Source organism: Entelurus aequoreus, linkage group LG04 (assembly GCF_033978785.1).
Source record: "Entelurus aequoreus isolate RoL-2023_Sb linkage group LG04, RoL_Eaeq_v1.1, whole genome shotgun sequence".
Lineage (NCBI taxonomy): Eukaryota > Metazoa > Chordata > Actinopteri > Syngnathiformes > Syngnathidae > Entelurus > Entelurus aequoreus.
Genome location: NC_084734.1, coordinates 337,283 through 347,527, shown reverse-complemented (window position 1 = coordinate 347,527; position 10,245 = coordinate 337,283). Strand labels below are relative to the sequence as shown.

At 46.8% G+C, this 10,245-nt stretch overlaps 2 protein-coding genes across 2 annotated transcripts; one reads left to right on the top strand and one right to left on the bottom strand.

Annotated features, from left to right (window-relative positions):
• Positions 1 to 355: 355 nt before the first annotated feature.
• Positions 356 to 2,522, bottom strand: LOC133648077 (probable G-protein coupled receptor 101). Its single transcript, XM_062043856.1, has 2 exons — positions 1,220 to 2,522; positions 356 to 616 (listed from the first exon to the last, which is right to left on the bottom strand). The coding sequence occupies exons 1-2, from the start codon at positions 2,520 to 2,522 to the stop codon at positions 435 to 437; spliced, it is 1,485 nt and encodes a 494-aa protein (XP_061899840.1). The 3' UTR covers positions 356 to 434.
• A 4,236-nt stretch (positions 2,523 to 6,758) lies between these two features.
• Positions 6,759 to 9,939, top strand: LOC133648158 (piggyBac transposable element-derived protein 4-like). The gene has a single exon (XM_062043938.1). The coding sequence runs from the start codon at positions 7,957 to 7,959 to the stop codon at positions 9,646 to 9,648; it is 1,692 nt and encodes a 563-aa protein (XP_061899922.1). The 5' UTR covers positions 6,759 to 7,956; the 3' UTR covers positions 9,649 to 9,939.
• The last annotated feature ends 306 nt before the right edge of the window (positions 9,940 to 10,245 follow it).

The following is a 10,245-nucleotide window of genomic DNA, read 5'->3' as shown; positions in this document are numbered from 1 at the left end:
CGTCTTAAATGTGAAGTGAAGTGACTCAAACCCAATTAAGTCACTAAGAATGACTCCCGGGCGTGGTCATCGCTGCTGCCCACTGCTCCCCTCACCTCCCAGGTGGGGTGAACAAGGGGATCATTGGTACTTGAACTTTAATATGTAAGTTCCATTTAAAGCAGTGTGGGTGGCACTGGGCGCAGGTGGGTCAAGTGTCTTGCCCAAGGACACGATGGCAGGGATCGAACCAGGAACCCTCAAGTTGCTGGCACGGCCGCTCTACCAACCGAGCTAAACCGCCCCAAATAAATAAAAATACACTTTTTTCTTCTAAAAAGGCATGTTCTGTGTTCTTGGGGGGGGGGGGGGTCAGGCACCAATTAAATGGATTTCAATTAATTTCATGCAGAGATGTTGATTTGAGATACAAGTGTTTTGAGTTAAGAGCTCCGTCACAGGCTCCTAGTTGAGGAACTGCTGTATAGTCCAGAAAGTAAACATACTTTGGTGCGCTTCGCTCGGCTGTTTGGTCCCTGGGACCAAAAGTTGTGTGATAAAGTCGAGCCAAGGACCTGACTGGGCGGATCTTGGAACAGGTTTTGTAACCTTCTGGACCTTGGATCGCACCAACGGCCTGTAAAAAACACACTTTGAAGACAGAACCTCCGTGTCTGGTCCTTGTAGAACCGCACCAGAGTTCACTCGGGTCAGTCCGACGACTGCGTTCAAACGACCGCACCCGCAGAATCCACACTTTTAGAAGTAGGAGTACAGTCTAGACCGGGGGGTTCTTAACCTGTTGTTCACTCGGGTCAGTCCGACAACTGCGTTCAAACGACCGCACCCGCAGAGTCCACACTTTTAGAAGTAGGAGTACAGTCTAGACCGGGGGGGTTCTTAACCTGTTTCAACTTCTCCACTCAAATTTGAACACTAAACGAGTCATCTTAGTCTTAATTTTCCAATATTTATAATTCTGAAATAAACAGATTCACCACTTTGGTCATAATTTCTGCGCTTGAGAAACTTCTTAAGCGCTTCTTTCTGCTTGTTGAGATTGTCATGAGCGCCACAAGTGGCGGACTAGGGTATTACAACTGAACAATGGCGAAGAAACGCTGGTCTAGACTCCTGAACAACATAATGGATTCCAAGGTAAAGGTTCCCAAGCCCATCCCTCGGACCCCTAAAGGTACTTTAGAGCAACACCATAAATGTTCCAAGTAGTTCTACGTACTCTGCTTCCCGTGGACCGTGAGCTCCCTGTCGGAGCTGACGCTGGTGGAGGTGGTGTCCTTGCGGCTGTCCCTGGACCGCCTCTCGAACGTGGGGGACGAGGAGGTGGTGCACTCCTCCCACGTCTGCAGCGGGAAGACCCTGGCGGCCAGGCCGGGCAGGTGCGCCGGCGCCCCGGAGCGGCGTCCTTCCCCGGCCGCGGCGGTGAGGCAAGTGTCGGCGGCCGAGCTCTGGCCGGGGCGCCCCTGCTTGCAGAGCATCCCGCAGAGGAAGGCCAGGAACTCCTTCCTCACGCTGCGGTGCATGTACCCGTAGATGTAGGGGTGCAGGCAGCACTGCAGGAAGAAGAGCACCAGGGCCAGGGAGGACAACCACGGGGGCACGTCTGCTCTGGCGCTCATGGAGATGGTGTTGAGGACGCTGTAGGGCCCCATGCTGAGGATGTAGGAGGCCATGATCACGAAGACCACGCGTGCCGCCTTGCAGTGGTAGCGGAAGCGGCGGTGCCTCACCCGAGCGGCCGAGTAGGGCTTGTCCGGAGTGCTGGCCTGCTGCGGTTGTGGTCCCTGGAAGTCCTGCGGGCACGGCTGGGAGTAGGACCGCGTCCGTACGGGGTGGACCAGCGCGTTCTGCCGCCGGGCAGCTCGGAACACCATCCAGTAGCAGCCCAGCATGACCAGAACCGGCAGCCAAAAGGAGAAGGTGGCCACCACCACGGAGTAGGACAAGCTGTAGGACCACACCACCGAGCACATCTCGTGGTGCCGGTTGAAGTCGATGGCGCCCCAGCCGTACAGCGGCGGAGTGCTCTGCAGCAAGCTGAGCAGCCAGGTGCACGCGATCAGGTTGGTGCCCAGGTGAGGGGTCATGCGGGTGGGGTAGGACAGAGGGTGGATGATGGCCAGGTAGCGGTCCACAGAAACCACCATGATGGTGTTGACGCCGGCAAACGCAAAGAGATGCATGAGCACCACCAAGGCTTGGCACAGCCGGGCGTCCAGGGGCCACACCCCGGGCACGGTGGCCGCGATGGCGAAGGGCATGACCAGCACGGTCTGGAGGAGGTCGGCCAGCAGGAGGTTGAGGACGAAGCGGTTGGCCACGTGCAGCAGCTGGGGCTTGCGCTGGAACACCAGCAGGACCACCACGTTCCCGAACAAGGAGACGCACACGATGAGGGAGATGAGCGCCATCTTCAGGACGCTGTTGGTCCACGTCGGACTCTGGCTGGCGAAGTCGAACCGCGAGTCCCAGGGAGGGTCGGTTACGTTCGGGGCTGGGCTGGGGGCCCGGGAGGTCGGCATTCTCGGCACCGTCAGTTCATCGTGAAGAACCAGGGAGATGTTTCGCTTCCGATTGTCTTTTTTTCCATCGCCCAAAAACTGTCAGCTGAGGACCCTGACTGGTGATCTAAAACTGTTAGCTGAGGACCCTGACTGGTGCTCTAAAACTGTCAGCTGAGGACCCTGACTGGTGCTCTAAAACTGTCAGCTGAGGACCCTGACTGGTGCTCAAAAACTGTCAGCTGAGGACCCTGACTGGTGCTCTAAAACTGTCAGCTGAGGACCCTGACTGGTGCTCTAAAACTGTCAGCTGAGGACCCTGACTGGTGCTCTAAAACTGTCAGCTGAGGACCCTGACTGGTGCTCTAAAACTGTCAGCTGAGGACCCTGACTGGTGCTCTGAAACTGTCAGCTGAGGACCCTGACTGGTGCTCAAAAACTGTCAGCTGAGGACCCTGACTGGTGCTCTAAAACTGTCAGTTCAGGATCTGGACTGGCACTAAAAAAACTGTCAGCTATTGACCTGGACTGGCGCTCAAAAACTGTCAGCTGAGGACCCTGACTGGCACTCAAAAACTGTCAGCTGAGGACCCTGACTGGCTCTCTAAAACTGTCAGCTGAGGACCCTGACTGGCGCTCTTAAACTGTCAGCTGAGGACCCGGACTGGCGCCCAAAAACTGTCAGCTGAGGACCCGGACTGGCGCTCAAAAACTGTCAGTTCAGGATCTGGACTGGCACTAAAAAAACTGTCAGCTATTGACCTGGACTGGCGCTCAAAAACTGTCAGCTGAGGACCCTGACTGGCGCTCAAAAAACTGTCAGCTGAGGACCTGGACTGGCGCTCAAAAACTGTCAGTTCAGGACCTGGACTGGCGCTAAAAAAACTGTCAGTTAATGACCTGGACTGGCGCTCAAAAACTGTCAGCTGAGGACCCTGACTGGTGCTCTAAAACTGTCAGCTGAGGACCCTGATTGGTGCTCAAAAAACTGTCAGGTGAGGACCTGGACTGGCGCCCAAAAACTGTCAGCTGAGGACCTGGACTGGCGCTCAATAACTGTCAGTTCAGGACCTGGACTGGCGCTAAAAAAACTGTCAGCTAATGACCTGGACTGGCGCTCAAAAACTGTCAGTTGAGGACCCTGACTGGTGCTCAAAAAACTGTCAGGTAAGGACCTGGACTGGCGCCCAAAAACTGTCAGCTGAGGACCTGGACTGGCGCTCAAAAACTGTCCGTTCAGAACCTGGACTGGCGCTAAAAAAACTGTCAGCTAATGACCCGGACTGGCGCTCAAAAACTGTCTGCAGCATTTTGAAACCTGACCATGTCTAAAGGTGCCATACTGGACTAAGTACCTATCACAGGTCCCCCCAATAGACCGTTTAAAAATGCTTTTAGTAAACAGACCCCCTTTAAGACGTGTAGCGAAGCCTATATTTTGTGCTACTGGTAGCTCGTATAGTGCCAGCTAAGGGCGGCTCAAAGGCGGGATTGTGCCCACAAAGAAGGAGTTCTTTCATCCACTAATCAGCTGAACGTCAATAAAGTAGACATCTTGCTTAATACGGGACCTTCACAAGAAAGCGTGTAGCAACAATGGCGGCCCAGAGTGTCCATCGCTGCTCGCCACCAGCAAGAAGAAGAGCATTTATTGACATAAAGATGCCTTGACGTCATTTTGCATCCACACTGGACCGAGTGGCTGGGGAGAGGCAAGTCTGGGCTTCTCTGCTTAGGCTGCTGCCCCCGCGACGCCACCTCGGATGCGTGGATGGACGTGCTCCGCTGCACGGACTTGCTGTGACTGACAGGTGATCCCGGCCAGGTGTGCCGGGGTCGGCTCCGGCAGCAACGCGAGAAAAGACGTCATGTTTTGAAAAAAGCCGCAAGCTCGCTCATGACGAAGTCCGACGGCAAAAAATAGGAGCTCTTTGTTGTCCTCGCGGCTCGCGTCTGCAGCCGCGCACCCACGCGGCCCACGATGGAGCTCCAGCACGCAGACACGAAGACGTCAACATCGGCTGGAAGGGGACGAGAGAGAGAAAAAAAAAAAAAGGCTGTTTCCAGCAAGTCGATGTATTTTCTCCTGCAGCTCGTCACGTCTTCATGTGGTTAAGTGGGCGGGGCCATGCCGGCGGGGGGTCCTCCATCCCTCTCATCCTCCAACATGGAAGACTCTCGCATCCGACTTAGGGGTCTCGCTGCTGCTGTCACGGCGTCAAGCCCCCGCCGGGGAGGTGTCAGCTAGCCGCCCATCATCCGCCCCTCCTTCGTGCACCATCCTGCCTGACGTCATCATCCCTGCACATACTTAAGTCCAACACGTCGAAGTGACTCCATCGTGTTTCTTCGTCTTTATTGAAATGGCTGCCATGGCAACAAGAAGAATGTCATGAGGATGAATGCCCTTGAAATAATAATCTTCCTAATGTTAAAATGCATCATCACAACCTCCATCCATCCATCCATTTTCTACCGCTTATTCCCGCCTGCTCCAAACAACAACAACTCTACTTGTACAATTGTCCCTCTTTTAATATTTTAAATAATAATTAAAACCACATAAAACCTTTTAAGCATCATTTTAACACCCAAAACAGTCATAGAGAGAAGTAAATAACAGTTCATTAAAACAAAAAGTCAAAGTACTCATCCTAAAAACAACAACAACAAACATTAATATACTCATGATATCCACACAAAACCTTTTAAGTGTCATTTTAACACCCAGAACAGTAATAAAGAGAAGTCAATCAGCAGTTCAATAAAACAAAAATAAAGTCAAAGTACTCATCCTAAAAACAACATCAAATATACTCATGATATCCTCATAAAGCCTTTTAAGTGTCATTTTAACACCCAAAACAGTCATAGAGAGAAGTAAATAACAGTTCATTAAAACAAAAAGTCAAAGTACTCATCCTAAAAACAACAACAACAACAAACATTAATATACCCAAAACAGTAATAAAGAGAAGTCAATCAGCAGTTCAATAGAACAAAAATAAAGTAAAACCACTCAACTTAAAAACAACAACAATTCTACTTGTACAATTGTCCCTCTTTCAATATTTTAAATACTAATTAAAACCACATTAAACCTTTTAAGTGTCATTTTAACACCCGAAACAGTCATAGAGAGAAGTAAATAACAGTTCAATAAAACTAAAAGTCAAAGTACTCATCCTAAAAACAACAACAACAAACATTAATATACTCATGATATCCACACAAAACCTTTTAAGTGTCATTTTAACACCCAAAACAGTAATAAAGAGAAGTAAATAACAGTTCAATAAAACAAAAAGTCAAAGTACTCATCCTAAAAACAACATCAAATATACTCATGATATCCACATAAAAACCTTTTAAGCATCATTTTAACACCCAAAACAGTAATAAAGAGAAGTAAATAACAGTTCATTAAAACAAAAAGTCAAAGTACTCATCCTAAAAACAACAACAACAAACATTAATATACTCATGATATCCACATAAAACCTTTTAAGTGTCATTTTAACACCCAAAACAGTAATAAAGAGAAGTAAATAACAGTTCAATAAAACAAAAAGTCAAAGTACTCATCCTAAAAACAACAACAACAAACATTAATATAGTCATGATATCCACATAAAACCTTTTAAGTGTCATTTTAACACCCAGAACAGTAATAAAGAGAAGTCAATCAGCAGTTCAATAGAACAAAAATAAAGTAAAACCACTCATCTTAAAAACAACAACAATTCTACTTGTACAATTGTCCCTCTTTCAATATTTTAATTTACTAATTAAAACCACATAAAACCTTTTAAGTGTCATCTTAACACCCAAAACAGTCATAGAGAGAAGTAAATAACAGTTCAATAAAACAAAAAGTCAAAGTACTCATCCTAACAACAACAACAACAAACATTAATATAGTCATGATATCCACATAAAACCTTTTAAGTGTCATTTTAACACCCAAAACAGTAATAAAGAGAAGTAAATAACAGTTCATTAAAACAAAAAGTCAAAGTACTCATCCTAAAAACAACAACAACAAACATTAATATACTCATGATATCCACACAAAACCTTTTAAGTGTCATTTTAACACCCAAAACAGTCATAAAGAGAAGTAAATCAGCAGTTCAATAGAACAAAAATAAAGTAAAACCACTCATCTTAAAAACAACAACAATTCTACTTGTACAATTGTCCCTCTTTCAATATTTTAAATACTAATTAAAACCACATAAAACCTTTTAACCCTCCTATTGTCCTTGGGGTCAATGTGACCCCAAGGCATTTTGAGAGTCTCTAAAAAGATGGTTGTCATTAGTTTTTCTTCCTAATATTTCATGACTTTTCCTAATCCATCAGGGAGACACAGAAAAATATAAAATCAACTGCATGATTGTTTCTCATTTCTCTGTACACATTTTGACCACGCCATCGTTCCTCAGGGGTCATATAGACCCCAGGATTGGAAAGCACTATAAGTCTTTGTGTGTTAGAGTGAGACACATGATCCAATTGACTTTTTTGTGCTCCCAAGTGATCTGAACACAGAGAATTCAATTGTGAGTTGATCTGACCATCATACACTGAATTATTGTTGGTTTAATATCGTTTGGCAGCCATTTTGACAGTTTTCCATAGATATTTCGGCACATTGCACCCCCCCCCCACCAAATACCCCCCAGTGGGAAATTACTTATGTGTGCTCCTAAGTCCCCTGAACACAAAGAAACAAATAGTGAGTCAATCCAACCATCATAGACCGAGTTATTGCAGTTTGAATACTGTTAGGCTTGGTCTTGAATGTGACCAAAAGTGATTTTCGTAATTTCTGAACGTACAAATACATATAAACTCAGTTTTCCATATAAGTGTCACACAAGAAATGAAATGGAACAATCACTGTGAGTTTATCTGACTATTACATGCTGAACTAGTGTGGTTTGAGTAGCGTTTGGTGGCCATTTTAGCGTTTTTCTACCTCGAACATCCCAGTAGGAAACCATTTATTTGTGCTCCTAAGTCCCCTGAACACAGAAAAAAGCAGTGAGTAGATCTTTATTAGTAATTGATGCAGAAACCACTGAGATAAATGGTCTTGAAAATAAATTTATAATTTATACTCTGTCGGAATGGCGGGATGTCGGAACAGTTCAAACATTCCGTTCCCGCGCCGTGTGAGAACAGGAGGAGGGGAGGGGGGAGGAGCAAACATATAAAAGCACTCGCATAGCAGCCTTCTAAACCATTTCTCTGCTGCTGTCTCTGCTGCTGTTTGTGATATACTCTCTCTCTCTCTCTCTTGTTTCGAGTTTGCCTTCTAAACCATTTCTCTGCTGCTGTTTGTGATATACTCTCTCTCTCTCTCTTGTTTCGAGTTTGCCTTCTAAACCATTTCTCTGCTGCTGTTTGTGATATACTCTCTCTCTCTCTCTCTCTTGTTTTGAGTTTGATGATGCCAAACCACAAGACGTTCTCTGTCCAGGAGGTTTTGGATCAGGTTTTTAGTGAAGAGGTAGACATAGAGGAAAATGTGTCTGAAATCGAAGACAATGTTGTGGAAGACCCTGATTATGGGGCATCGTCCTCTGATGAGGATGAGACCCTTGATGCTGAAGTTCCTGTCAACACTGGAACACCAGCAGACATTTTCCTGTCCAAAAATGGAAAGTTGTCGTGGTCCCCTGCCCCACGTCAACGGCAGGGTAGACTTAGCGCTGGTAATGTCATCAAAATGGTTCCAGGCCCAACCCGATATGCGATTAGCCGTGTCCAAGACATAAAATCTGCATTTGAGCTCCTCATGACACCATCAATTGAGAACCATGTACTCTTGATGACCAATTTAGAGGGGAGTCGTGTGTTTGGGGACAGTTGGAAGCCGATCGATGCAATTGACTTGCAGGCATACATCGGGTTGCTCATTTTGGGGGGCGTGTACAAGTCCAAAGGCGAGGCAGCAGAAAGCCTGTGGAATAAAGAGACTGGAAGGGCCATCTTCCCAGCCACCATGTCTCTGAAGAAATTCCATATTATGTCTCGTGTCCTACGGTTCGATGACAGAGAGAAAAGACAGGGCCGGAGAGAACATGACAAGCTGGCAGCTATCCGGGATGTATGGGACAAGTGGGTTCAGCAACTGCCATTGCTTTACAACCCAGGCCCCCATGTGACTGTGGATGAATGTCTGGTGGCGTTTCGTGGCCGCTGTCCATTTAGACAGTACATCCCGAGTAAACCAGCCAAATACGGCATTAAAATATGGGCAGCATGTGATGCCCAGTCGAGCTATGCCTGGAATATGCAGGTCTACACCGGCAAAGCCCCTGGGGAAGCACCTGAAAAAAATCAGGGCATGAGGGTTGTCCTGGACATGGCTGAGGGACTGGAGGGGCACAATATAACGTGCGACAACTTCTTCACCTCCTATGCCCTTGGTGAAGAACTCGCAAAGCGGAAAGTCACCATGCTGGGGACAGTCCGCAAGAACAAGCCAGAGCTTCCCTCTGAGCTTGTTGCAATCAAGAACAGACAGGCTACATCCTCAGTGTTTGCCTTCACTGAGAACGCCACAGCTGTTTCGTATTGCCCCAAGAAAGGGAAGAACGTTGTGCTCATGAGTACGATGCACAAGGATGCCCAGCTCAGCACCAGGGAGGACAAGAAGCCACAAATGGTGTTGGACTACAATGCCACAAAGGGTGGTGTTGACAACCTGGATAAAGTCACAGGCACGTACAGCTGCCGACGCATGACTGCACGATGGCCCCTTGTTGTATTCTTCAACATCATCGATGTGAGTGCCTACAACGCTTTTGTGCTTTGGAGGGAGATCAGTGAAGGCTGGAACAGCGAAAAGCTGTACCGGAGGAGGCTGTTCCTGGAACAGCTGGGGTACGCGCTGGTGCAACCCCAAATTGCACGAAGAGTTGTCCTACCAAGAGCCTCAGCGGCTGCTGTGGTGATAGTGGAGGATGTTCAGAGGGAGGCACACACCTCCAATCCTCCAGTGGCCAGAGGGCAAAAACGAGGCAGGTGCCAGATCTGTTCCACTAGGAACGATAACAAGACAACTAATACATGTGGGGGATGTGGCAAATACATCTGCAAGGAGCACATCCGTTGTGGATCATGTGCCCAGTAGTGCTTTACCCTTTCTTGGAGAGTGGGGGATGAATATTGCCATTTTTCATTTGTTTTACATTTCTTGAGAGAGGTAGACTCTAGGCTACTTTTTGCAGTCTGTGAAAAAATAGGAGTGGCAGACTTTTACAGTATTTTAGTTTTTTTGAAATAAGACAATATTTTTGGTAAATAGCCTACTGTCTTGTTATTTTTTTCTTCAAATATGGACACTCCAAATGGCCGGCCAATGGTCAGATATTTGTTGTTGTTGAAAAAAAACAAAACAAAAAAAAAAAAAATACAAAATATAAAGAGTAATAAAAAAACTTCCCCCATTGAGGATTGCCACCTTATCCTGGTCAGAGGGTTTGTGCTTGACCCTTTCTTGGAGAGTGAGACGAATATTGTTATTTTCAAATGGACACTCCAAATGGCCAACGGTCAGATATTTGTTGTTGTTGAAAAAAAAAAAAAAGAAAAAAAAAAAGAAAAAAAAAAAAAGTTATAAAAAACTTCCCCCTGGAGGATTGCCACCTTATCGTGGTCAGGGGGTTTGCGTGCTTCCATGACCCTAAGAGCTATAGCTGGTCTTAGGGTAGAAGCCTGACTAAGTGCA

What these genes read in the sequence shown, in the direction of transcription:
- LOC133648077 (XM_062043856.1), bottom strand. Translation starts at nt 2,522, where the DNA reads ATGCCGACCTCCCGGGCCCCCAGCCCAGCCCCGAACGTAACCGACCCT. An exon ending in CACGGTCCACGGGAAGCAGA is followed by an intron (nt 617 to 1,219) that starts GTACGTAGAACT and finishes TGTTTTTTACAG; the next exon opens with GCCGTTGGTGCGATCCAAGG.
- LOC133648158 (XM_062043938.1), top strand. Translation starts at nt 7,957, where the DNA reads ATGATGCCAAACCACAAGACGTTCTCTGTCCAGGAGGTTTTGGATCAG.